The sequence below is a fragment of the Podarcis pityusensis genome (genome assembly GCF_964106645.2).
Source record: "Podarcis pityusensis genome assembly, chromosome: 13".
Taxonomy (NCBI): domain Eukaryota; kingdom Metazoa; phylum Chordata; class Lepidosauria; order Squamata; family Lacertidae; genus Podarcis; species Podarcis pityusensis.
The window spans coordinates 18,134,123-18,162,095 of record NC_138038.1 but is presented as its reverse complement, the minus strand read 5'-3'; the positions used below and the strand labels follow the sequence as shown (position 1 = coordinate 18,162,095).

At 45.2% G+C, this 27,973-nt stretch overlaps 2 protein-coding genes across 2 annotated transcripts in view; both read left to right on the top strand.

The window, feature by feature from the left end:
* Positions 1-338: 338 nt before the first annotated feature.
* Positions 339-21,600, top strand: ARL5C (ARF like GTPase 5C). Its single transcript, XM_080979555.1, has 6 exons — positions 339-447; positions 9,217-9,277; positions 11,035-11,182; positions 15,330-15,413; positions 17,546-17,697; positions 19,733-21,600. Exons 1-6 carry the CDS (start codon positions 402-404, stop codon positions 19,779-19,781), a joined length of 540 nt encoding a protein of 179 aa, XP_080835681.1. The 5' UTR covers positions 339-401; the 3' UTR covers positions 19,782-21,600.
* A 3,274-nt stretch (positions 21,601-24,874) lies between these two features.
* Positions 24,875-27,973, top strand: part of PLXDC1 (plexin domain containing 1) — a 65,466-nt gene continuing 62,367 nt past the window's right edge. Inside the window, exons 1-2 of the mRNA XM_080979398.1 lie at positions 24,875-24,987; positions 27,629-27,749. The gene's annotated coding sequence lies outside the window, so the exon portion shown is untranslated. The remainder of the gene's footprint in view (positions 24,988-27,628; positions 27,750-27,973) is intronic.

Genomic DNA, 27,973 nt, shown 5'->3' with positions numbered 1-27,973 from the left:
GGGGGGGGGGCAAAGACTCCTAGAAGTTGGTTCCTAGGACAGACAGAGGGGGGCGTACAGGAGGCGAGCCCCCGCGCTTTGCCCGGAGCAAAAGCACTTTGCACATGCTCTCCTCCCCCCCCCCCCCGGAAAAGAACTTTGCCCTTCCTGTGCGCCGTTCCCCCCAGTATTTGCCATTCTCATCCTCAGACAGCTGCCCTTGCCCGGGGTTCCCTCCTCGCGCCGGAGGAGTTCCCCCACTTTGGGAAAAATAATAATACAATCCCTCCCGAGAGGGAGGCGCGCAGGAGGAGGAGGCGGAGCCGGAGCGCGGGCGCGCCTCTCCCCTGGACGCGTCACCGGCCGAGGCTATAAAGCGGGGCTGGGGACAGGGCTCGCTTAGGCGGCTGCGGGGCTCCGATATGGGGCAGCTCTTCGCGAAGCTGCTGAGCGTTTTCGGAAGCCGCGGTAGGAACCCCCTGCGCCTTCCCACGCTTTCTCGTCCCCCCTCCTCCTCCCTTCCTCTCCTCCTGTCCCCCGTTTTCCTCTCTTTCGTTGCAAACTTTGCATCCATCCTCCTTTCTCTTTTTATGGACTTCGCTCTGCTTTCCATTCCTTTGTGTGATTTTTCTCCTTCCCTGGCGGGTTCCCCCCCCCCCTTGCTTCCATTCCTCCTTTTCTTTTGCTCTCCTCTTTTGGTTTCTTTCTAGGCTGCCTTCGTCTCTCTTGAGTTGCTCCTCTCTGTTTTGCTGCTGTTCTTCCCCTCTCGTCAGTTTCGCCTTCATCTCTCTCTCTCCCCCCCGCCCCGTCTTCTCTCCGCGTTTGTTTTATGTTTTGTCCTTTCTTCAGTCACTTTCTCTCTCCTCGTCGCCCCCTTTTAAGGAATTTTAAGGCCATCTGGGAGGGTGAAATGGAGGGGAGGGGGAGGCGAGCCCTGACCTTTTCAACACACCAGAAGAAAGAAGCTTTGGGCTGCTGTGGAAAGAATGGCTTTTGCTGCGAGTTGGGTGCGAGAGAGTTGGCACGGTGGCCTCGTTTGCATTGTACATATAAAGACTATGATACCACCTTAAACAGCCATGGATTCCCCCAAAGAATTCTGGGAGCTGTAGTTCGATAAGGGTGCCGCGAGTTGTTAGCAGACCCCCAGTTCCTCTGACAAATCTGCAATTCCCAGAGTTCCCTGTGAAAGGCGGGTGGGGTGGACCATTTCATAGCTTTGTGAAGCAAATACAGTAGGGACATTGCTCAGCACCCTTAGCAAACTACATCTCCCAGGGTTCTTTGGGAGGGGGCTGTTTAAAGTGGTATGGTGCTGCTTTAAATACACAGAAGGGGCCGTGTGTGTGTGTGTGTGTGGTGCCTAAATTGTGTTATCGGTGGAAAGAGATTTCCATGTTACAAGGCAGCAGGAGTCAGAATGACACCTGTGTGGGCATCTGCCATCCAACGATCTACTTGAGATTCCTGCATTACAGGGGGTTGGACTAGATGACCCCTGAGGTCCCATCCAGTTCTACAGGGTGACTGATCCTGAAAGCTTGGAGGGACGTTGCTGTTGATCATCTATAATGCAGCGTTTTCTCTGAAGCAATTAGCATCTTTCATGTTTCCTTGTGGGCTGCGGTGTATAGAGCCAGCTGACGTATGCATAACTCAATATGTGCCTGGCACGCTTGCTAGGTTAAATAACTTCTGTCTGGTGAGGGCAAAAAACAGTGACTGGATTTATGTTATTAAGAGGGCAGGCTGGGGTGTGTGTGAAGTGGTGTGTGTGTGTGTGTGTGTGTGTGTGTGTCTCTTAGATGTAGAGGAGAAGGAGAAAGTCTGTTGGGGAACAGATGGGATAAGGGAGCGAGCAAAGGCTGCCTTTGACAGCTGCGTTTAAATGTGAAGTTATTGGGAGGAGGAAAACCTGTAGCTATTGTACCTCTCAGTGCATTTTCCATTTGAATCCAGATGGACAATAGAGCAAGTAGATCTAGATCAGGCATGTTCAAAGTCTGTTTCGGGGGCCGAATATGGCCCGCCGGTCGGTTTAATCTGGCCCCTGTGGCAGTTTATAGTTTATTTCCTGGGGCAAAATCCTAAAAAAACCTCAACAATTTCAATCCTAAAAAATAGGTTAACAACTTTGGTCGGCCCTCACGGCCCTTCACTTCATCAAATCTGGCCCTCTTTGAAAAAAGTTTGGACACCACTGATCTAGACAAATCCATTTCCTTGGGGAATGTTGTGTGTTGGCTGTGTGAGGAAGCTACCACCCTCCTCCTGGTGACTACAGGAAACTGTGGAAGGTTCAGGGGTTTTCTTTTTTGTGTGAGGGGGACGGCACAGCCCCTCTTGTCTGTGTTTGGTACAGCTCGCTAGCTCAGGCAGGTGTTTGGTGGCAAGAGGATTTTCCATCCTTTGTTCAGACCATCTTTCATGTTGGTGGGGCCCTTTTGTCTGACAATGAAAAACCCGCTTCTGTTCAGAGCCCTATAAGACCTTGGGGGGTGGGAAGTGATAAAGACCTCTTTGTGAGAGATTCTTGTCTCGCACACCACTTGCAAGCTGGCAAGTTTTGCATTTCCGCTTCTAAATACACGTTTATATGCAGAGGTTCCTTCACACTCCTGTAGAAACACTTGTGACCGCATGTGTTAGTAGGAGAATATTTTCCTGTGAATATTTTCACAAAGCAGGCACAAACCTGCATGTAAGATGCACGCATACTTGAAAATGTGTGCAGGCAGACCTTGTTCAAAGTGCTACAAACTGGTGTGTGTGTGTGCATGTATTGAACACACAACTGTCCTGGGCCAGAGAATGCAGCCTTTTTCCAAACTCCAGTTTTCCAAACTGGAGTCCTTCAGAACTACAGCTCCCAGCAGCCTCCACCAGCAATGCCATGTTATCATGGCCGATGGAGGTTGTAGTCCCAAGCCCCAGGTTGAAGGAGGCTGTCATTGTTCAAAATTAGCCAGGTGTGTTTTGCACCTGATATCTCCACCATCTGGAGGTGCATGCCTGGGATCAGGACCCACTGACACCACATCCTGTAGAATTCTGTCCGTTATATTTTATCTGCACGATCGGAATGAATTTCTGGAACCAAAATGCTTTTTCTGTGCAGCTTGAGCAGGAGCAGTCGCCATTAATAATAGCCAAATATATATGTGGGCTGTTCCTGGATCAAGCGACTTTTCTTCTTTTAAGTTCTCAGAGCTCTTAACCTAGCTCAAGGTTGTCATCTGAACTAGCCAGATGTTTCACTGAGAATCAATCACAGCCAGTCCATCATTTGTAAAATAAAACATTGGAACCGCCTTGCCCCAGAATGGCAACTAGACATTCTCTTGCCCTGCTCCTCACCCTCCCTGGGTGCTCTTCCTTAGCTAGATGTGTCTTTGAAGTGTGATGATGCCTCTTGCTTGCAATGATGGAGAGATTTGTTTGTTGAAACCTCTGGCTTCTGTGCAGCTGGAATTTAGCCTACTGCAGGCAAGAGTCTCATCCATTGCTGTACAGTTGTACCACGGAAGTCGAACGGAATCCGTTCCAGAAGTCCGTTCGACTTCCAAAACGTTCAGAAACCAAAGCGCGGCTTCCGATAGATAGATAGATAGATAGATAGATAGATAGATCAGCTAAACCTCAAGGAATCTGCATTCTGGGATCTAAGAGGACCTAATAGGGATTCAGCTGAAATCAACAAAGTGCTTCCTGTTGGGAGGACTTCCCCATCCTACACTTGTTTTGGAAGTCCGTCATTCTCTCTCCCTTTTGGTTTAATGTAGGTCAGGGATGGGTAACCTTTGGCCATCCAGTGGTTCCTGGGCTCCAGCCCCCATCACCCCTAGCCAGCATGGCCCAAGGGATTATGGGTAATGTTGTTCAGCATCATTGTGAACGCCACAGTCCGTTCATCCCTGATGTAGGCATCCCTGTGTTAGCTTGTGTTGCAATGACAACAACAAAGACTACAGTTGTACCTCGGAAGTTGAATGTTTGGGAACCAAGGTGCGGCTTCCTGCAGCCAATCAGAAGCTGCAGCGGACGTTTGGGTTCCAAAGAATGTTTGCAAACCAGAACACTCACTTCCGGGGTTGCGGCGTTCGGGAGCCAAGCTATGACTGTACCTAGTTTGCACCTGGCCCCTGGGAGGCTCTGTATGAGCACATGTGGCCCTTGGCTGAAAAGTTTCCTGAATTCCGTGGGTGGGTGTGGGTGAAATTGCTTTCTGGAGAAGGAAGGAAATTCTACTGCAAGGTAAAGAATCAACACAATGGAAGAATTGGTTTTCTCCAGAGTCATATCCCAAGTCTGGCCTCACATAACAGACTCATATACAAGCCTCATGTGTTTTTTCTGACATTTGAGACCATGCGGTTAATTCTTCACTTCATCACTTTTAATTTGCATACCGCCTTTCTATGCAAGGTGATTTATAAGCTGAAGAAACAACAAAATACACAGCAAAGACCACACACCTCATAACAATCTGAGCAAATGCAAACAAGTTATAATAAAATCATAACTTTAAAATAAACTACATGTGTATATCAAATAAAGCAATATTCGACCGTCCATTAGAATATAATAAAGCAAACAGTAAAATTAAGTTTCAGCAAATAATAATTGAACAGTTTGCACTTGACAGTTGCAACAAATAATTACTAAGCTACACTTAATTAAAGTAACAGCAAGTCGTAATGCATAAAATACCACAAAACATAACAAAACCACTAATGGAGTCTGTTATGTGAGGCCAGTCTTGGGATACGTCTCTGGAGAAAACCAATTCTTCCATTGTGTTGATTCTTTACCTTGCAGTAGAATTTCCTTCCTTCTCCAGAAAGCAACTTAACTGTTTATCTGATGGAGCCACCAAACACTTTCTTAATAGGTAGGGAGCTGATATTTTAAAACATGGCTCTTGGCCAAAAACAACAAAAAAGCCTTTCTTGTTACCTAATCTGGCCATATATGGAATTTTTACCCTAGCCGTATGTGGGAGATGGGGAGAGACAGATTATCATCTACAACTTGCAGCGTAAAACAAACTTTTCCTGAAATGTTTATGAACTAAAACAGTTGTCGAGTGGGGAGTTGTTCACTGGAGTCTTGGCTTTTAACCTCGGCCATAACCACGTACAACCTGTTTGTTTTGTGTCCCGATTTCTTCTGTGTACTCTGCTGCAAAGTTGGTTTCTAAAGTGCCCAAGGGATGGAACGGAGGAAAGTGAAATTCCGTTCGTACCTGATTTTTTTGCTGATAGGAATAGAAAGAAGTATAAAGGCCATATGCAGCTTGTGCCAAACTTTTCCCTTGCTCCAGGTATCCTTTGGACTCCACAATTGTGTGCTCTGATGCCTTTGCTACACTGGCTGGAGATGCAACGTTTGCTTCCAAGTCTTTGCTTCCTTGTAGCTTAAGTTCGAATTGTGGTTCCTCTTTGAGCTCTCTAAGGTTCTTGGTAATGCAAGGGGCAAGTACAGTGGTGCCTTGGTTCTCAAACGCCTTGGTACTCAAACAACTTGGAACCCAAACACTGCAGACCTGGAAGTAAGTGTTCCGGTTTGCGAACCTTTTTCATAAGCCGAACATGCTCTGTTTTGAGTGTTACGCTTCCGATTTGAGTGCCACAATTCCGTTTTGAGTGTTACGTGGAGGTCCGTCTGTTTTTGCTTTTTATTTTGTGTTTTGGTTTTTGAGGCTCTTTTTCTTTTGTTTTTGTGACTGTGTGGAACCCAGTTCAACTATTGATAGATTAATTGATTGTGTGTCTGCAGTACATTGTTTATGGCTTTCATTTAAGGATCAATGGTCTCGTTAGATAGTAAAATTCATGTTAAATTGCTGGGGTTTTTTTGTTTTTTTTTTAATGATATTTATTCCAAATTTAAGATTACAAAAAAGAAAAAGAAAAGCCATACAAAATACAAAGAAAACTTTAGCCGTAACAAAACATAGAATGAACAAATAAAAAAGAATAATAAAATAGAATATAAAAGAAGACTTAACAAAAAATATAAAAATACATTAAGTTAAAATAAGACAAAAAACAGATTAAACCTTTACTTAGCCTTTTCCCCTTTACTTATTTCCATGACCTCCTCTCACCTCCCAATTTTGTATTCTAGTTCAGATCGTATTTCCAGCAAATCCTTCTAACCTTCTTTTCATTTACGTATTTTAAAATTAAAATAATGTAATTAAACCTCCTCTATTTCATCGATTTCCGCACCTCATTTTTACTTAGTCCATTATATCATATCTGCCCAAACGACCTAATATTCTTTTTCCAACCTCTTTCTAACATTCTTTTATATTGCAGTATTTTTGAAGATATATTTTGAATTTTTTCCAGTCTTCTTCCCTCGACCCTTCTCCCTGGTCTCGAATTCTGCCGGTCATCTCAGCCAGTTCCATGTAGTCCATCACTTTCATCTGCCACATGTTAAATTGCTGTTTTAGGGGTTGTTTTTAAAAGTCTGGAACGAATTTGCATTACTTTCTATGGGAAAGTGCACCTTGGTTTTGGAACGCTTTGGTTTTGGAACGGACTTCCAGAACGGATTAAGTTTGAGAACCAAGATACCACTGTAATGAAAAAAGGGGATGACAAAGTGAGTACACACATTGCAGTCCACGTGTTGGTTTGCTTGGCTCCTAATACTAAGCCATGGTTTGTTTTTGAAACAAACCACAACTCATCCTATAGGTGACCAAACAAACCATGGCTTTATTACCCCAAATTTGGATCCCGCCCCCCAGCTCTTCTTACCTTATGCCTTTGTAGTTTGGTGAAAATCTAGGGTGGGGTGGTCATAGAAACCATGGTTATGGAAGGCTGCTGGGGTCACACACATAATGCCACAGTTAAAACAATCAAGGTTCATAACCCAAGAACAAACCATGGGTTCAGATCATGGTTTTCATAGAATTGTAGAGTTGGAAGATATGACAAGGGTCCTTTGTTGGCAGTAAAGACACCACACTTAAAGAGGCTGGACGGGATTCACACAACACTAAGCTAAGGTTTAGTAAACCATAGCTTGGTGTTATGTGCGATAGCAAAAGATTGCTTGGTCGATGTGGATGCCACAGCTTTTGGAAGTATAGAAACAGAGCCGGACCCATAGAAACAGAGAGAGGAACTCGTACATCACTGCGAGTTTCTCCAGTGTTGGTGCTCCTCTGATCTGTGCCAAACAGTTGCTATTTGAGTTTGATTCATTGTCAGTAATTTGTAATGACAGCTCCCCAGCGGGAGGGCGGGGTGTTGTGTGAGGATACAAGACTGGGTTGTGTGGGGTTGCAAGGCTGGGTTGATGGGAAAAAGCTGAGCTTGGGATGCTCCACGACATATTATGCCTGTTGTTCGTTGTCTTCCAGTCAAACTATTCATGTATAGCCACTGTTTCAGCTGCAAAAGGTTATGCATGTATGACAATTGAGCGTCTTTGCGTAAGAAACTTTCTGTTCCTGTTTATAAGAATGCTGAATTGCTCTTTGTCACTCAAACTTGGGCAGCATGGCGGTAGTCTTCTTGTGCACAGGGGAATATGCTAGCTAGAGGATGATAGGTTTCTGTTTTACTGCCATTGCTGCCAAGGAGAGTGTGGGTCATGCAGCTTCCATTCCTAACTCATCCTTTTTCAGTTTGCTGCTTTGAAAGTGTGCAGAAAAAGGGGCACTTTGCACTTCTTCAAGCAAGGTTAGGAAACACATATTTCTCTCCCTCCCTCCTTCTCTCTCTCTCTCTCTTTCTCTCTCTCTCTCTCTCTCTCTCTCTCTCTCTCTCACACACACACACACACACACACACACACACAATATTCGCACATGCACATTTATGGCATAGATGCAAATCTAGAAAGAATTACTGTAACCTAAATAGAAATTCAGTCTATTGTGCCAGAACGGGGAAGATTTTGATCAGGAGAACCCAACATCGCTGCTCGGTCTACTCTCTAGCTGCTAACTCTTGATGATGGGCAGGTTCAGCCCCCCTCCCCCCTTTCTGCCTTCTTGGGGTGATTGACATTTCAACTGGACTTAGACAGGCAACCCTTCAAACAAAATATACCTTCCGACAGAGGATGAGGAAGTAAGACGCATGATCACCTTAGACAGGGTGGGCTGCATATGCCATTCTGAGTTCCTTGGAAGAGATTGAGAAAAGTCACATTCACCTTCTAGTAGTCAAAAGTTGAAACCTGATTGGGATGAATGACTCAGACTGGTAGAACTTTCAGAATAGCTTTGAATAAGCATGTTTGGTACATGTGTGGAGTCTAAATTTGGTAATAAGAGCAAAGTGTTACTGCAGTGGCCCATGACATTTCTGAGGAGTGGGGCACCCCTGGAAATCTCTTAAACAACTACAGTGGTACCTCAGGTTAAGTACTTAATTCGTTCCGGAGGTCCGTACTTAACCTGAAACTGTTCTTAAGCTGAAGCACCACTTTAGCTAATGGGGCCTCCTGCTGCCGCTGCGCCACCGCTGCACGATTTCTGTTCTCATCCTGAAGCAAAGTTCTTAACCTGAAGCACTATTTCTGGAGTCTGTAACCTGAAGCATATGTAACCTGAAGCGTATGTAACCTGAGGTACCACTGTACAGGTTTTGTTGTTGTTTAAAGTTGTGCATGCAAATGATTCTAGGGTAAAGGTAAAGGTACCCCTGACCGTTAGGTCCAGTCATGGGCGACTGTGGGGTTGCACGCTCTGTAGGCAAAGGGAGCCGGCGTTTGTCCGCAGACAGCTTACGGGTCATGCGGCCAGCATAACTAAGCCGCTTCTGGTGAACCAGAGCAGTGCACGGAAACGCCTTTTACCTTCCCACTGGAGCGGTACCTATTTATCTACTTGCACTTTGATGTGCTTTCGAACTGCTAGGTTGGCAGGAGCTGGGACAGAGCAACGGGAGCTCACCCCGTCACCAGGATTCGAACTGCCGACCCTCTGATCAGCAAGTCCAAGAGGCTCTGTGGTTTAGACCACAGCACTACCCGCTGAGTCCATAAAAACAGAGATCCATATAAGGCTGTGCTCCCCACTCCACCCCCCCAGCCATGATTTCATTGGTGATATTGGGCAAAAAGCTACCCTTCAACTTTACTTTTTCTCCAACTCCCCGATCACAGTTCAGTGTATGGACCAGTTAAATAAATCTCAAACTGTATTTTCCTTAGAAACTTGTTTATCAAAATCTTGAACATCTGTTGTGTTTTATTCCCCTCCAGAGCATAAAGTAATAATTATTGGCTTGGACAATGCTGGGAAAACCACCATCCTCTACCAGTTGTGAGTACCTCCGTCACACATTGAATTTTTATTTATGTTCAACTTACTGGTTAGATACAGTATGAGGGATTCTGTGAAGCATGCACACCATACATTTAATGCAACCACTCAAAGAATCCTGGGAACTGTAGTTTAAGGCTGCTGGGAATGATAGCTTTGTGAAGAGTATACTCCAATTTTGAGGGGGGAGTTTGCTTTAAATGTGCTTTAGATGTATGGTGCATATGCAGGTTGCATTGGGGCTTGGTGCAAGACTGAGCCTGTTTCAAATGTCAGGACTAAACTGTGCCTCACACATGGGGAGATTCATACAGGAGGGGAGCAGCCATGTCTGCACATTGCAAAAAGCCACTCTTATCTTGATGCAATGCCTGCTGAGCATTGACCAGTTGCTCCCACTTTTCTTCTCACGAGATGGGGAGAAACAAACCTTTGCTTCCTGTTATGTCTGAACCAGGACTCATGGTTTGTTCGGCTTCCTGATAGCAGCCAACAACTGACTAATAATCGTTGCTTGATAAGGAGAAGAAAATTACTGATTTGGACATAACAGGAAGCCAAGGCTTCCTGGTTAGTTTCTCTTGTTCACACCCAGTAAAGAAGCAAAGTAGAAGTGACCAGACAGTGTACGTTTGCATGTTGCTTGTTCACAGTGTTGTGTGACGTGCAGATATGGGCCTTTTGTACCTAAATGGTGCAACTGAATTCACTATGGGTAGCACTCACTATGGGTGGCACTAGAACTTAGTTGAATACAACTCTTTGTACCCAAAGATAATACCTGAAATATTAATAAAATAAAACAATAAAATAAAATAGAGAGAGAGAGATCAACTAAACCTCAAGGAATCTGCATTCTGGGTTCTAAGAGGACCTAATAGGGATTCAGCTGAAATCAACAAAGTGCTTTCTGTTGGGAGGACTTCCCCATCCTACACTCATTTTAGAAGTCTGTAATTCTCTCTCCCTTTTGGTTTAATGTAGGTCAGGGATTGGTAACCTCTGGCCATCCAGTGGTTCCTGGGCTCCAGCCCCCATCACCCCTAGCCAGCATGTAGCCCACATGTAGCCCTCAGGCCTTGAGTTGGACACTGTGCTGTGGAATATTCTTCCCAGGGAGATTCTTCTGGCGCCTTCATTATGCTGTATACTTCTAGGAGCCAGGCAAAAATGTTCCTCTTTAACCAGGCCTTTGGCTGATTGACATCCAATGCCCTTTAAAAATGTGTTTGGGAGGGGGGAATTGTTGAGGTTTTTAAAAAAATGTGTATTGTATTTTTATATTGTGATTTTCTCTTGTGAACCACCCTGAGACCTGCAGGTATAGGGCAGTATACAAATTTTAACAACCACAACAACCTTTTCTCATTGGCCTTTGTGTATTGCACAAAGTGTATTGCAAAGAGCTCTGTATTTCACAGCTCCCCAATGCCAAGGCAGGGTTATTGTTGCCGGAAATCAGCCTTACCCTCCAGTGTGGACCCTTCCAAATGTTGGTGGCCTCCCGTCAGCTTCACCCACCATGGCCAATCGCCAGGGAAGATGGGAGTTGTAGTCTAGCCACTTCCATAGAGATTTGGGTTGAGGAATCCTGTGTCACAAGCCTTCCCAGCATCTCCAAGGTGTTGTAGATTGTTAATCGGAGCCAGGGGAGGAAGGCCAACGTGTCTCATAAGCCCAGCTCATTTTTGCAGGTTGGAGGGTGGCGAGGTAGCTGTTGAGGGCTCAGGCGGCTTACTTCTCTGATCTCCTTCCAGCCTAATGAATGAGGTCGTGCACACATCTCCTACGATCGGCAGCAACGTGGAGGAAATCGTCCTGCGCAAGACACACTTCCTGATGTGGGACATTGGTGGGCAGGAAACCTTGAGGTCTACTTGGCACACCTACTATTCCAACACAGAGGTGAGCTGCATGGATTCAGCCAAATAAGGCGAAAGTAAATTAGGGGGTTGGGACGCGGGTGGCGCTGTGGTCTAAACCACAGAACCTAGGGCTTGCCGATCAGAAGGTTGGTGGTTCAAATCCCCATGATGGGGTGAGCTCCCGTTGTTCGGTCCCAGCTCCTGCCAACCTAGCAGTTTGAAAGCACGAAGTGCAAGTAGATAAATAGGTACTGCTCTGGCGGGAAGGCAAATGGTGTTTCCGTGCGCTGCTCTGGTTCTCCAGAAGTGGCTTAGTCATGCTGGCCACAAGATCCAGAAGCTGTCTGCGGACAAATGCTGGCTCGCTCCCTTGGCCTATAGAGTGTGATGAACGCGCAACCCCAGAGCCGTCCGCGGCTGGACCTAACAGTCAGGGGTACCTTTACCTTTACCTAAATTAGGGAGTTAGACTAAACATTAGAAGAATTTCCTAATGGCACAAGCTGCTTGACCTTGGAAGATGCTTTGCCTTATTAGCAGAGGCTAGGTGGCCAGCTTTTATCAGGCATGCTGTCGCAGAAGTGGATTTTCTGGACTGGCAGTGGGCTGGACTTAGATGACCTTTTAGGCACTTCCCAGTTCTGATGCCATGAAAAGAAATATTGCAGCATAGAGAAGATCCAGAATGAGTGACCCTCTGCCCTAGAAGACATCACATCTCCCTGTTGAACTACCTACCTGGATGCAAGCATGATCCTCTCAACCCATTCACTTTCTGCGAAGCAACCTGTTCCATCCAGATTGGGGTGAGATTAGCAGAGGGTTAGGTGTTTTACAGAAAAAGGTGCCTGTAAAGAAATGCAGATTATTTGAGCCATGTGCAGTTAGAAGAAGACTCAAAGTGCCCTTCTAGGGTCACTGGCCAATTAGACCTGGGCGGCAATTCCTTCCCAATATAAACTAGAGCTCCAGGTTCCCTGCCTTGGACAGTGACTAAGGCTGAGCTACAGATCATGTTTCGACCATGAGCTCACTAAGTTGCCTTAGGCTAGTTGTGCTTCACTCAGTCTTGTGAGCTCCCACTTGCAACCTGAAGTGCTGCTGTCCATTCACAGCTTCCTGGCCTGTTGTTTGTGAGATCTAGGTGTTAGTGGCTGCTTAACAATTCTGGTTGGAGAAGAGCCATAACTCAGTGAAGGACATGTTTTGCATGTGGAAGATCTCAGGTTTGGTATACCAGGTAGAGCTGAGACAGATGATACCCCTGCCTGTCAATTACCTGATGTCACAGGGACATCAGGTGACCTGTTTTCCTTCACCTGCATAGTTACAAAGGCACATCAGCTGATGGACTTTCAGCAGGGAGCTTGCTCCACACCTGACATCATCTCTAGGGCTAGTGGGCATGGCTTGGCCGAAACTTCCTTTTAGGCCAAATGAGGTGGCTCGGCTTGAGTTTCTCCCCAACTTGCTGCAGACAACACTGGGCTGGAAGGACCAATTTCTGACCTAGTGCAAGTTTGGAAGGCTGGTGTCATGAATTTAGTTCATTGTGTTCCGCACTGCCTATCCTGGAAATTGTTTCACGTTGCAGTGTAGTTGGTGGCCAGTTCAGGACATCGTGACTCACCTGCTATCTGATGAACAGAAATATCTGTCCCCTCAACTTGCACTGTTTGAAGTTCCAGCGTGGAAAATGCACACAGTAATTTTGAACCCAAGTGTCAGTGGTTTGCAGAGGCGACGCGTTAATTTAAGCAAGCTGAAATTTTAAAAAGAGTAAACCCCCAGAAGTTCCAAGGTGGATTATAACTTTGATCTGATTTTAAGGGAAGATTATATTTACTTGTGCTGTATGCTTGCGTATATTATTGTACAGTCATACCTCGTGTTGCGTTTGCTTCAGGTTGAGCGTTTTCAGGTTGCGTCCCGCAGCGACCCGGAAGTACCGGAAAGGGTTACTTCCGGGTTTTGCTGTTCACGCATGCACAGACGCTCAAAATGACGTCACGCACATGCGCAGAAGTGGCGAATCGCGACCCGCACAGACATGCAGACACAGGTTGCGTTCTGTTCATGTTGTGAACGGGGCTCCAGAACGGATCCTGTTCGCAACCAGAGGTACCACTGTACTTGCAGTGGCCTGTGGTTGCAAGCATTAAATAGCTATCGACTCAGTATAAGGTAGATTCCTCTGGCAAAAACCATAGCTCAGTCATTGTGCACATGCTCTGCATACATAAAGCCCCATAGTCTCTCTCTGGCATCTGTAGGTAGAGAGGGGAAAAGACAGACCCTTCCTGAACTCCCAGAGAGTCACACACAGGCTGTATAAATAATACGAACCTAGATGGACTCACAGTCTGACTCAGTCAAAGGCAGTTTTCCTTTCCGGTATTCACAGTTGTCTCAAACCCAAATAGCCGTGTTCTGTCTACTATTTTATCCCTCTTGGCATATTTACACTGCAAAATACCTTCCCTAACCCGTGCTTAGCTAGGCTTTGCTAGCCTTTCTTCCCAGGTCGTTGGGAATGAGGCTAAAATAATATTTTGTTGGGAGGAACGAGACTTGAGCCCTGTCTGCGTCACACGCAGCTCTCTGTCTGCTCTGGCAGAACAAAGCCAGGCCGAGACACGTCCGTTTGACTGCCAAGAGGACATTCTTGACATTTCTAGAAGCAGAATGTTCCCGCCCCCTTCGTTTCCCCCAACCACCGTCTATGTGTTTTCTCAGTTTTTGCCTAGGCACCAGATCAACAAAGCAAGACAATCTACTCACCCAAAATAAACCCCTTTTTAAAACAGTTTTCACACCAATTATGTATCGCTTATGGGAGAAGTTGAGAAAACTCGATGGCCCTGTGTATTCTTTCTCTCTCTACCCCTCCGACAAAAATTTTAATTTGGTACTCAAATGCGTAATTTCTTGGCATGTATAAATTGAGCAGTTTTTGTTTCTGTGTGTGTATGTTGCATAAATTTGATGCTGTTTATGGCAAGCGACCGGGAAGGGCCATAGCTCAGGGGTAAAACATTTGCTTTGCATGTTGAACAGGGTTTCCCAAACTTATGTTTCCAGCTGTTTTGGGGCTACAGCTCCCATCATCCCTCGGTACCAGGACCAGTGGTCAGGAGTGATGGGAATGGTAGTCCAAAAATAGCTGGAGACCCAAGTCTGGGAAACCCTAATGTGGAAGGTCTTAGGTTCAGTTCCCCAAATCTCCAAGTTGTGATGGGAAAAGACTCCTATCTGAACCCCCATCCCAAGAGCCGCTGCCAACCTGTGTAGACATGGCTACATGGACCCAGTGTTCTGACTTTGTATAGGGCAGATTCCAATGTTTCTAAGCGGCAGAGCCAGGAGCTATACAGAGCCTATAATCAAATTCCTGCTCAGCCATGACCTCTGCCATCCACTCCTTGGCTTTTTTGAGGTTTTGCCCAGCTTTACTTTGATGTTGTTTTTTCTTCTTCTTTCCCCCTCTTGTTCCATAAAATTTTATTTTTTCATAATGCAGTACAGTGGTACCTCTGGATACGAACGGGATCCGTTCCAGAGCCCCATTTGCATCCAGAAGCGAACGCAACCCGCAACTGCGCGTCTGCACGTGTGTGGGTCACGATTCGCCACTTCCACGCATGCGCGTGATGTCATTTTTACCGTCTGCGCATGCGCGAGCGGCGAAACCCAGAAGTAACACACTCCATTACTTCTGGGTCACCGCGGAGCGCAACCCAAAAGCGCTCAACCTGAAGCACATTTAATCCGAGGTATGACTGTACAATAAAAAAACCCCAAACGAATCTAAATGAAAACAAAAACTGGAGGTGCAAGGTCTTCTGCTACCACAAGGGGGCTCTCTCCAGCCCGCCCACCCCCCCAGTCGGGCCAGGAGGGGTTTGGAGGAGCCCCCAGAACATCGTGCAGAAGAGGAGATTGCCTCATTTTTTTTACATGCCATTTGAAAGACTAAAAAGCTGGACTTAGGAGAACTTCAGGAGAGGGAGGTCTTTCCACAGAAGTGGAGCCTTGGGGTGGGGTGGGGTGGGGGGTGGGGAGAGCTTCCCGATAGGGATCAAACAACAGCACCCAGCCTTATTAGGTTTTAGGTTTCAGCCCTGTAGCTTTGGATTCTGTTGCCGAGATGAGCTCATAGCTTTTGGTGCTTTCTGCTTCCTTTGTAGTTTGTCATTCTGGTGATCGATAGCACAGACCGCGAGAGGCTGACAGTGAGTAAAGAGGAACTGTACAAGATGCTTGCTCATGAGGTGAGTCTGCCTTGCCACACAGCATACAGAGGGACGGTGAGGCTGTTTTGCAAGCTGTATATTAACCGTGAGCCAATGATGCTTGATGACAACCAAAGTTGAGGGTTCCCATATTTCAAAAAGTGAAAATCAGGACAATTTGTTGAGCTTTTTTTGGGGGGGGGGGGGCAAAGTTGTTGAGCTATCTATCTATCTATCTCTATCTATCATCTTTCTTTCTTTCTTTCTTTCTTTCTTTCTTTCTTTCTTTCTTTCTTTCTTTCTCTCTCTCTCTCTCTCTCTCGATTTGGCAAGAGAGAGAGAAAGAGAGAGGAGTTTTTGAGCTATTTTTAATTATACAGTGATACCTCGGGTTACATACGCTTCAGGTTACATACGCTTCAGGTTCCAGACTCCACTAACCCAGAAATAGTGCTTCAGGTTAAGAACTTTGCTTCAGGATGAGAACAGAAATCGTGCTGTGGTGGCGCGGCAGCAGCAGGAGGCCCCATTAGCTAAAGTGGTGCTTCAGGTTAAGAACAGTTTCAGGTTAAGAACGGACCTCTGGAACGAATTAAGTACTTAACCCGAGGTACCACTGTATTCGCCAAAATCTACGCTACCAACATGGGCTGCCATACGTCCAGATTTTCCCAGACACTTCAGCGAACCCTGCCAAAGTTGCTGGACTAATGCTGCCTAAAGGCTTGACTTGCACGTGGCGATTGAGATGGCAGAGTTCTGTGGTGGTCCGAACGGACTGTTTTATTTCAGACTGGGCGAGGTTCTCATTTTCGAATGTTCTGCTCTGGAACAATCACCCCACAAGTAGAAAGCTAGCTTAGCAGGCAGCAGGTTCTGCAAGAGCCTTCCCTCCCCGGTGTGTCTTTGCAGGGAGTCTTCAGATGGCAAGCAGCGGCCTTCTCCCCATGCAAATAAAGATCCATTCATTCCCCACCCTGGAATAACGCATTCCATTCTGCCATCTCATTCTGCTGCCTGCGTGTGTAGGCCAGCCTTGACAGCTGAGCACAAATTGCCTCAGGGAAGAGGCCAAATATTCATTAAGGTGCTTGATGATACATCTCCATCAGAAGTGAGGAACCTTTGGTGCTCCAGATGTTGCTAAACTTCAACTCACCCAGCAATGACAAAGGATGATGGGAGTTGTAGTTCAGCAACACCTGAGGTGGCCAGGAAATACCTAGTTATTTTAAACGAGTCCAAGTCTTAGGAGCAGATCAGTTGTACTGAAGGATCTTCTTGGTGTACTCTCAGAACCTTTTCCTATCATCTTTGAGAAATCCTGAAAAACAGATAAGATGCCACAGGACTGGAGACAGACAATGTTCCAATCTTCAAAAATGGAGGAAAGGAACATCTGGAAAACTACAGGCCAGTCAGGCTGACTTTTGACACCAGGAAAAAGATATTAGAACTGATGTTCAAGCAAGTCTAATTGTAAGCATTTTAATAACAATGCAGTGATTAGGTGCTCACATGAATTTGTAAAGAGTGAATCCCATCAAATTAATCTTATTCCTTTTTTTAAATTGGTTTACTAGGCTAGTGGATTGTGAGAATGTTGTGGAAGTAATTTATCTTGAATTCAGCAAAGGGCCCACCACATATATTGGTTAGCAAACTGGCTAGATAATCATCTCCTCAGGTAAATTCAAGGCAAATTGGCTAGATAATAATCTCGTCAGGTAAATTGGCTAGATAATAATCTCCTCAGGTAAAGTCACAGCAAATTGATTGGATAATAATCTCCTCAGGTAAATTCACACCTGGTATGAGCAGCCTAAAATCACCCAGTGAGCTCCATGGCTGAGTGTGGATTTTAATCCTGGTTCAACACCCTAAGCACTACAGAAGCTGGTCAGACAAATACGGTAATTCAAATGCTGCAGGTACACAGAGTTCGAATGTGTATCTTGCACATATTATCTTCTGGTGTCCTAAGATGGACCTACATTTGATTACTACAAATATTAATTTGGCTGTCTAAGAAGATTTTATTTTTTTTAACGGAGTGACTCCCATATCTTTAAGCTGTTAGTTTTATGGGTCAGTCCTATGGTTTTGGGTGGGCAGTAGTGTGGGTCAGAGAGCTGGATGTAAAGGGGGAATTTTCTCATTCCTCTCCCCAGGACCTACGTAATGCAGCTGTGTTGATTTATGCCAACAAGCAGGATGTCAAAAATTCCATGTCTACCTCTGAGATCTCAAACTTTCTTACCTTGAGCTCTATCAAAGACCACCCGTGGCATATTCAGGGATGTTGCGCACTCACAGGAGAGGGGTGAGTACCACCCATTTAGGCCAGTTCCGTAATCTCTGGTTTGAAATGGGCTTGTTTTAAATGATCAAAAAAATATGATTAGCCACAGTTTGTCAGGTCTGGATGAAATGACAAGGTGTAGCTAATTGCTGCAACACTAGAGGAGGGAGGAAGGGAGGAATGTGTGATCCAAGGGCTCATGGCAGTTTGTTCCTGTCACGGTAAAACAAAATAAACGAAGCACCTTCCTACATCCGAGATCTGGTGCTTTTTGGTGTTTTCTAGTGCTAAAACCCTTAATTTGTGCATTAAAATTGTTTTAATTGTCCAAAACCAGCTGTTTAAAAAACAACAACAAAAACACACACACACAAGTATTTATATATAAAAGAAACTGCAAGTTACAATTGCCATCTTAAATATTGTGAGATATATGTTGCCTTTCCATGTTCTTTAAAAAATAATTTTAAGGATGCTTTTAGTAATGCTTTGCAGGTCTAAAGACCTCAATTCATAACTTAGCCATTTTAAAAGGATGTTTTTAAGCAACTGCCTGTAGAACAAGGTTTGCAAATTTAGCAGAGCTCGTGTTAACCATGTTTTTCTTTCAATAAACCTTTGCTACTTCACCAATTTTGCTCAGAATTTATTTTAAAGGATCCTGGGACTTTAAGTCTTTGGCACCAGTGTTTTTATCTCTTACAAATCTGCATCCTGATTGTGGGGCAAAGGAGACATAAAGGGTGGGACAGAAGGAGGAATGCTATACAAAGTCTTGTTTCTTTCTTACGAACATAAATTCGTTTACTGTAATCAGTGAAAACTCATATAACCGATCGGAGGTTTCTCTAATCTGGTGACTGCCCTAATATTTTTCTAATTGAAAAATATTATCTGTTCCGTCCCCCATTTTAGCCAACCTTTGTTATTTCTGATAATGTGGCTTCACCATTTTTGACTCAGGAGTCATCCTCAGTTCTGCTTGTCGTTGGCCTAGAAAGTAAGAGTCCGAGAGGTTTTCCGCTTGTTCTGTGCTTTCTATAGTTTGCCACTGAATTGGAACAAATGTCAGTCTGCAGAAAAACGGATTGATGTTTGGTAAACAGCATGTTTCCCTAAAGGAAAGTAGGAGGACAGTGTGGGTGAGCCCTCAGTCTGGGCTTAGGATGGAGATATGATAAGAAGAACAAATTAGGAGGAAGACTAGTGTTAACGGAAAAATCCCGAGGGCTCCCTTGGACAAAAACAAAGACACCAACCAGGATAACTTGGAGCAAAACAGCAGCCTGTAGGCTTGGCCTTTATTGATCTGTTGCAACAGGGTGCTCCCCTCACCCGCAGGAGAGAGGAGGGACCCAGAAAAATGGTGTGCAAGGCCTTATAAAGACTTTTGAAATTGCCACCCTGTAGATCAAGACCACCCCCAGAAACATCATACATACATCACAGAAGGGGTTAACTTAAGACCACCCCTCAGATACATCACACCTACATCACAGAAAGGAGGGGTTGAGGGAGGAGTCCTGTCACCTGGCTGGTTCCCCCTTTCCCCCTCCCCATGAGTACTTTCCAGATGACAGAGGGGAGTTTGCAGTTTCCTGCCCCCAGAGGGAAGAGCTGATTATTGTCCTTTGTTCCAGTCCGTGCTGAATCCACTCCCATATGCAAGTTCTTTGTGATCTTGATGGTCTTCTGTCTAGGACCATCAGGGTTGGCATAGCAACTGGGCAGGGCTCCTGTGTATGTGCTGGTATGCTCAAGGGATTATGGCTGCCCTGTATCAAACCTTCCCCATTTTGTAGTCCTTCCTTCATGGAGTAAAATAAAAGTGGAACAGTGCAAATCCGATGTATGGTTGATTTTCTATGAATTTATAACAGAAGCGTGCGTATGTAGTGTGTGTGAAGTTTGTACAAACTGAATGATTTGGGGGGGGGGGTTCCTGCGACACTAGGCACTTGTCCCTTGGCAGACAGTAGTGATAATATGGGTTGTTTACTAGGAGCTGTGCTTTGTGATTTCCCCAGCACTAACTTTTCCTCTCTACTCCCTGCAGCCTTCCAGCTGGTTTAGAATGGATGATTTCTAGAGTTGCAGCCAAGTGACGTCAGCCAAAGCTGCTTTTGGGAAGAGGAAAAACAAACTTGTCCATGTATTTATTTACGTTTGGGGTTTTTTACAGACACTCAGGACTTACTGGACCTTGACACTTCCCTCCCCCACTTTTCTTCACAAAGCCAACAGAACTTGATTGTATACATTTCTTAAAACATGGACCATTATAGAAAGCGATTATGAATTGTGCCTGCAGAGATGAGGGAGGGGAGCTTCTTCTTGGACTGACTTTGCCTTATGAAAAGGAACCATTCTTCACGGCACGGCGGAAGGGAGAAAACTTAAAGGCTTTGCTCAAGCACATCTTTTCAAAACGTCAGCCTTGTTTGGGGCGGGAAAAGGTTACGAAAGAGCTAAGCATCGAAAAAGCAAATAGTGCCTTCAGCCTTCCTGAAAAAGAAACATGCTTTGCTTTATGACTGTGGGATCAACACAAACCATATGCCTTGACCTTTCGCTCTGGGCTCTGACATACCTGAGCTGTGCTTCCCACATTGAGAAGATGCGGAAGAGACTTCTGGAGCTGATTCTTTGTGTTCCCAAAGGGTTGTTCCCATTTCACTGTGGATAAATAGATGACAGAACAATCTGGGCACTGAGTTGCTCTTTGGTGCTTCTCTTCCAATCCGCTTTTGCTAGAGTTCTGACCTCCTTCCTTTTGCATGCGAACCTGGCTTGCTGAGATTCTCAGTCTTTCTCAAAGAGCTGTCTCAGCTGCATCTTCTGAGGGGGATTTCTCTTGGCGTGCCAAGGCAAGTCTGGGACATGAAATCTGTAGGAAGCCGTGGTGTACACAGAAATCAGTTCCAGTAAGAGTGGCAGAATTTTCATGTGGGGGAAAGAGGTCAACCACTACCATCATAAGCTAAGCAAGGAAGAAAAACTTGCTAAGTTGGCATGACAAGCTTATTTTTAAACCTTTGTGCAAACACCAGGAGAATCTGGAGGAATGGGGAACAAGAGTTCACATGTGACTCAGCCCCATCACTGCCCGGTCCTGAGAATCTACAAAACCCCTGCTGCAAGCCACAGAGGTTGGGGTCAGACTAGACATGGCTGGTTGTACCCAATGTTACTCCTACTCAGAGGAGACCCATTGAAACGAATGCACATAATTTGCTTAGGTTCGTCATTTCAACGGGACTGCTCCGTTGAATTTCGTCGGCCGCAACCCCCTGGCGACTGTACGCCTTGTAAACAATTGTTTTTGTTTGCAATTAATATGCAGTTTTTGTGAATGTACACATGTAGCAGAATGAGGCAGTACAGCAAATGGGACCATTTTGGATTGCAGATGAGGGGGTATTCAAAACTGACATCCCTCGTGTTTTTTTAAAAAATCCTTTTCCCGCCCCCCCCCCCCGAAAACTAGCATATGAGAGAGAATATTCTGGCACAGCCCTTTTGCCTGCTAAGCCAGTTTTCCATTTGTGTAGAGTTTTACAGCTATAATACATTCAGAAGTGTCATTTCAGGATGCAGTCTCGAATGGTGCAGTCCATCCTGGCGACTCAACTGTGTGACCACCACATGCTGCTGCATGTGTAGGCCAAGACATAGAAACTTACACGTAGTGCCTCGGTTTCTCCAGTGTGGTAAATGGCATCTACCTTTGGAGGCTGTACAATATGCTTTATAAAGGTACAGGAATTATGTAGTCTGTAACTGGAAAGTTCTGCTGTGTTTTAACAGAGAAAGATTTCCCTCTCACACATTTTAAGCGTTCTCCCATTGTGGGTTTTCTTTTTAATATTTCCAGACATGATCTGTTTGGAGGGGGTTTTTTAATTAAAACATTTCTTTATTAAATGTGTCCTCCGTATATTTTGCACATTCGTGACTTGCTACTTACTGCCAGATCTTCCTGCAAGCAAAACCTTTGCCCCGTGTCGACCCAAGCCACAACTGCGTGTGACTTCCTGCTCCACCACAGCATCATATGACTTATCAAAGTCCTATGTAACTTGCACCTGCAGATGTCAGCAGCTGCAGAGTGGCATCGCAGTCATTCCTTGCCTGGAACCCTACAGGTGTTGAGGTTGGTAAGCCTCATCCGAAGCACATAACTCAGGTTGGGGCATCAAATCTTAAAACTGGCTTGTGGCAAATCGTATTTTCTGAGCAGACTAATAGTGTCATCTGGAGCATCTGTGATTAGGCCAGTCCTCTGGCAGGTGGATGGCCTGCCTTTTATTTCCCTTGTATACATTCTGAACCTCTGCCCGGAGATTCTCTCCTGGACCCGGTCAGCTATCTGGCTGCTGCATTCTGCACTAGCTGCAATTTCTGCACAGCTTCCAGAGGCAGTCCTGGATCAAGTTTCAGTTTATTGGTTTTCATCCAGTCCATTACTGAGCATGACACCAGTCTAGCACATCCATTGTCACACCTGGGTATGTAACGGAGAAGTAATGGTAGGTAAAAGGTAAAGGACCCCGGGACGGTTAAGTCCACTCAAAGGCGACTGGGGTTGCGGCGTTCATCTCGCTTTCAGGCCGAGGAGGGAACCGGCGTTTGTCCACAGACAGCTTTCCGGGTCATGTGGCCAGCATGACTAAACTGCTTCTGGCGCAACGGATCACCATGACGGAAACCAGAGTGCATGGAAATGCCGTTTACCTTCCCGCCGCAGCGGTACCTATTTATCTACCGGTACTTGCACTGGTGTGCTTTCTAACTGCTAGGTTGGCAGGAGCTGGGACAGAGCAACGGGAGCTCACCCCGCCACGGGGATTTGAACCGCTGACCTTCTGATCGGCAAGCCCAAGAGGCTCAGTGGTTTAGACCACAGCGCCACCCGAGCTGCATGCCACCAGCACATTGATAACAATGCAGTCCAACTTCCCCAGAGGACCCCAACCAGAATTTAAATTAGAACTTAGCATGGGGGATAAAATCAACCCCTGTGATAGCCCACGTTAGAGGACTCATTGGGCTGACCAAGACCCACCCTCAGGAGACACCCATCTGCAAAGTAAGGCAGTATGACCTACTCCCAATTCAGATGGATAGCTCAGTTGGTTAGAGCATGGTGGTCATAAAGCCAAGCTTGCAGATTCCATCCCCGTAATGGGGTTGGACAAGATGATCCTTGGGGTCCCTTCCAACTCTCTAGTCGCTCTAGAAGAATACCAGGGTTGATGGTTTTTAAGGGATCAAGTAGAATCAACAAGGTCACTTTCCCCATCTCTCTCCTGACAAAGGCAACCAAAGTAGTGTCCTTTTCCAAAGCCAGACCTGGATCCCAATTGAAATGGATCTAGGAACTTGATCTCATCCAAAAGAGTCTGGATCTAGTAAGGGTGATGGGAGTTGTAGTCCAAAACATCACCGGGGCTTGGAAGGCTGGCATATAGGGTACTTCAGGGGCTTCAGTCTTGTGTTCATTTTGTGGGGAAAGAGCTATGCAGAAAGACGACCTGTTGGTAGGAAAAGTCTCTCCATCCCACCAGCCCACCCCAAATCTCTCTCAGGCCACTAAGAATTCATAGGGGGTCCTGCAATGCTGTAACTTTGCATACCACTTATTAGGAAGGAATTCCACTGTGTAGTTTTGCACCATGCAAAGCTACTGTTCTTGCCTTCCCTTCCTTGCTTGTGGTTAATCTCATCCCTGGTCATGTAACAGGCAGGGCTGGCCCAAGACATTTCAGCACCTGAGGCGAAACCCAAAATGGTGCCTCCCTCCCTGCCTGGGAAGATCTGCATCAAGGACAAGCAGAGGAGTGCGGAGAAAGACAATACCGACATTGGGATCTGATGACCTTGCCGCCTGAGACAGTCGCCTCATCTTGCCTCATGGGTGAGGCGGCCCTAGTAACAGGATAACTTGGTAGCCCTGGAAAAACATGAAGACTTGCAAATCAAGGCTGCTCAGATCTTTTACAATGGGGGATTTGTAATCAAATATTTGGCAGGTTATTTTGAGTCAATATCAAAGCCTCACTACAGGAAAAACATGTGGAAAACAAATATTAACACAGAACACTGACTACCTTATTCCTTTTGTGTCTTGGCTGCTCTGCTATAATTAGAAAGTACCGGTACTTTTTGAGTTGCCAGGAGGCTCTTGGCCTGCCTGACCCAGGGCTCATCTGCACCATCACAAATCTCGCTTCACACCTTGCCTGTTCCTGCATTTTTTGAACTAGGAACTACATGACATTTCTACTGTCCGGCTGCCATCTTGGGTGTTGTGGAGCAAAACCCCACTTTTATCCTCACTCGTAGTAGTGCAAAAAGCTTTTATAAAATGATAACGGGATGTTTCCCCTCATATTGTGTGTTTAGCCTATCAGTCTACCCAATGCTATTTTTTTTATAGAAAAAGAGGTGCTTGAATTCACCATGAACTCTTGTTCTCTTATAATGACAATGGTGCCCACCTGAGGCGCTGAAACTGAGTTCCAGTGAGTTCTGGCTAAAAAAAGCCCTGAGTCTACCAATTGAGAAATGTCTGCAGGTCTGGAAGCTTTGTAAAAAATTAATAATAATAACATTGGTTCAGGTCTCTAAGCAGAGCATAAGATTCAGCTCTCAGTATTATTTAAAGAAGTGGATTTTGCTGGGATTGCGGTTTGAGGTGCAGGTGTGGCAGAATTAAGCAATATATAGGGTTGTCAGGTCAGGAGTATCCCAGACCCCAAGGTTTAAGGGCCCAAACCTGAGAACTAGGGGTGGCCCCTGGGGATATTAAGCATGACACATTTACCACAATTCAGCACCTGAAAAGGAAGTGCAGAGGTATTCGCAACATATGCTTGTTGTGAACTGCTCTATAGTTTGGTGCTTTACTTTTCAAAAGAATCTTAAATTTCCTCTCATCGTAAAAACTAAAAAAAAATTAATGAAACCAATTAGATGCAAAGAACGAGAGTCACTAACAGGCTTAAGCCACCTCAGTAACTATAGGTGACTCCCCATTTAGGCGCATGACTGCGTATAGGCATGGCGCAGGGAAATAAATAATTCAATTTAAACCATGAAAAGGGTGCGAAAAGAGCAAGGAAAGCAGCTAGCAATCCCAGAAGCCTTTGCAACTGCAATCCCAGAACCCTTTGCAGCAACCATTGAGGTCTTGGGAGAGTTTTGAAGGTTGGGAAAAGAGGTTTGGAGGGAACGTTTGTGGTGGAATTTGGGGGTTTTTTTGGCGGAGTTTGACTGACAGCCACCACTGCCACCATTCATGCCTGTCTGGTAAGTGCTGCTAGTCCCCCCCCCCCGGGGTTTCCAGAGACTTAAGATGTTGTTTGCAGGCTTTTTAGATGGCGTAAGTGGAATGTCGCCTGTACAGTTTCCTTTCTCTTGCATATATTTCCTTCCAAGTATTTTCAGATTTTCAAGAGGAAGAAAGAGCTCCAAATGTCTATAGTCTAGTGCACATGGTATAAATAAATAAATGCTTCCCGTGTTTCCTCAAATGAGTCCTTTTATCTTTTGTCCCCTGGCTGCCGTTAGTTTTTGTGTTTTTGCTGCTGGGGAGCTATTTTTTTCCTAAAATAGCACATGGCTATTTATTTATTTATTTATTTATTGCACCACTTGTCGATATTTACGTTCTGGCGCGTCTTCCAGCTCTGAGCTGCAACCACTTGCTCTACAACTCCCCACCTCCCAACTAATAACCCCTCTTTTTCCTCAGCCGCTATGTCCGTTTGAGACTTCGAAGGCAGCCTGTAGCTAATGGCAACAGCTGGGGAGGCATCACACAACCTCCCTAGGCCTCACAATAATGGCAGGGGACTTCTCTGCCATAATTTATGATTAAAAATATCTGTACCATGTGTACAAATGGGTGGGCGGATGTCACAGCATAAACTCAGGTATTTGACCTTCCGTTATCCGTCTCTGAAGGAAAAGGCAGAATGGACGCTACAAGTACCGGTAGATGTATTTAGAAGTCTATTTATTTAGAAACTTAAAGCCCTGCAGTTCTCTTCATCGCTTTTGCGGCAAGTGGGGGTCGTGAGGCAGCGTTCAGAGAGCCCAACGGCATCCCCTCCAATATTTCTCCAATAACAACAACAATTTTATTACAGTATATATATGACAAGCCATCTGACTGGGTTGCCCCAGCCACTCTGAGCAGCTCCCAACAAAAAATTAAAAACACAATAAAACATCAACCATTGAAAGCTTCTCTGAACTTTCAGGTGTCTTCTAAAAGGCAAATAGTTCACACTGGACTGGGGGGAAGCATTCCTCAAGGCCAGAGCCAGATTTACGTATAAGCTAAGCAAGCTATAGCTTAGGGCCCCACTCTCTTGGGCCCCCCCCCCAAAACCCCTGGATGTACATTTCCAAAATATAAGATAAAAAACAAATAAAATAAAACCTACAAAAAGTGTTTTGTGTTGTGTTGTGTAGGCTCCTATGATGTAAGAAATGGGCCCCGCCTGCTAACCTGCTCCCTAAAATATCACTGGTTTGCTCATTTCTATATCTAGGGTGCCTACATTCTGCATGGACTGGTTGCCTATTAGGTCCATAAATTACCATCTAACGTATATTCAACACAAAAAACAGCGACAATTTGTTGTTGACAAAGGACAGCTGGACATATAAAGGGCCCCATTACCTTCAGTAGCTTAGGCCCTCATCAAACCTAAAACCGGCCCTGCTCAGGGCAGGCACCACTATGGAGAAGGTCATCTGCCTGTTTCCAATGAAAATATAGGGGCATCCTATTCCATCCATTTGGTGTGATGGGAGTAAAAATTGTCGTGAACTTCATTCCCAAAACCCATAACAAACTACAGCTCCCAGGATTCTTTGGGGGAAGCCATGGGTTTTAAAAGTGTGGATGTGTCCTTTGTGCTCATCCTTTGTGCAAAGACCAGGCCTTCTCGCCCCATGTTCCCATATCGAAGACTTGTATGCATGTATCAAAACAGTAGTTATCTGCTGCTAGCCCTACCATTCTTGGATTAGGAGATGGAGGCTGTAGCTTCCTGGTGAGCTGTTGTGCTCCAGCTTTTCTTCTTGAGGATTAGCTCCTGTTACTTGCTAGGCCCCATGCTACAGTTCATTCATGTCCTAGTCATTCAATTCTTCTTCTTCTTCTTCCGCCTCCTCCTTCTCCTCGCTTCACTTTGTGAAGAGAACTCACCAAAACATCCCCACGCTGTGACTAATTGTGTCGCAGAAAACATCCAATAGGTGAATGCGCCACTTCTGCACCCATGGTAACAACTTCCAAAGATGGTTTGTTTTGCAGGAGAAACAGCAAAGAGTGTTGTGGCATCTTACAGACTGGGACATTTATTATGACCTGAGTTCACAAAAGCACCTGCCATGTGATGATCTTTAAGGTGCCGCAAAGCTTTTCCTTACCATTTTCTTCCACACTCATCTTCTAAATGGCATTACCACGGAGGGGTTAGGAGCTGTTATTCAAGACTACAAATCCTCATTAAGCCTCTATGGTGAAATGACAATGTTTTTTTTCCTGGTAGGGCTCCAGAACATTTTGCAACTGCATGCTGGCAGAAATTCTACATGGCAAAGGGCAAGACGTTTTATGCATTTATTTCTTTATAACAATTTTTGTAATATCATAAAAAATATCAAAGCAGTTTCCAACAACTGTGCACAAAGAAGAACACACATAGAAAAAACAGCAACATCCAGGTTAAAAAAAACTCCACAAATACCAGAGAACATTAACTATGAAATATTAGTTGCCTGCATAAGCCTAGTGGCACAGAAAAGTTTTCAGCAAACGTTGAAAGATTACATCAAAAGGCACCCGCTGCATTCATGCAGTTGAAAGCACATTTTGTGGTGGTTTTGTTACTTGTGGTTTCGTATTTACTCCTGCTATTTTTGTCGTGCATAGATGCCCTTCTCCAGGCCATGCAGCCACAGGAAGCTCTGGTCAAGACAGGATGCATCTTGCAAGTGTCACTCACCTGTTTACTTGGCTGTATGATTTGTCCTGGCCCAGGGCAGATTTTGTGGTGAGCAACCCCACTTATTCCATTTTAAAAAATAATTTCATGATGTCATCATCATTTATGAGCATTCTGCAAGCCAAATGACCATGACTGAATAACTTCATTGTTGTGATTTGAAGGTGTGAGTCCCCAGTCGTGGAGATATACAATATACAATGCAATACATTTGGGAGTTCAGGGACATGCAAGCTTTAGAGTTGAGGGGCATTTTGCCTTCATTTTTAGTG

Excerpts from the sequence above, each read along its gene's own strand:
- ARL5C (XM_080979555.1), top strand. The coding sequence starts at position 402 with ATGGGGCAGCTCTTCGCGAAGCTGCTGAGCGTTTTCGGAAGCCGCG. Across the intron at positions 9,278-11,034 it reads ACCACCATCCTCTACCAGTT|CCTAATGAATGAGGTCGTGC; the intron begins GTGAGTACCTCC and ends ATCTCCTTCCAG. Across the intron at positions 11,183-15,329 it reads CCTACTATTCCAACACAGAG|TTTGTCATTCTGGTGATCGA; the intron begins GTGAGCTGCATG and ends CTTCCTTTGTAG.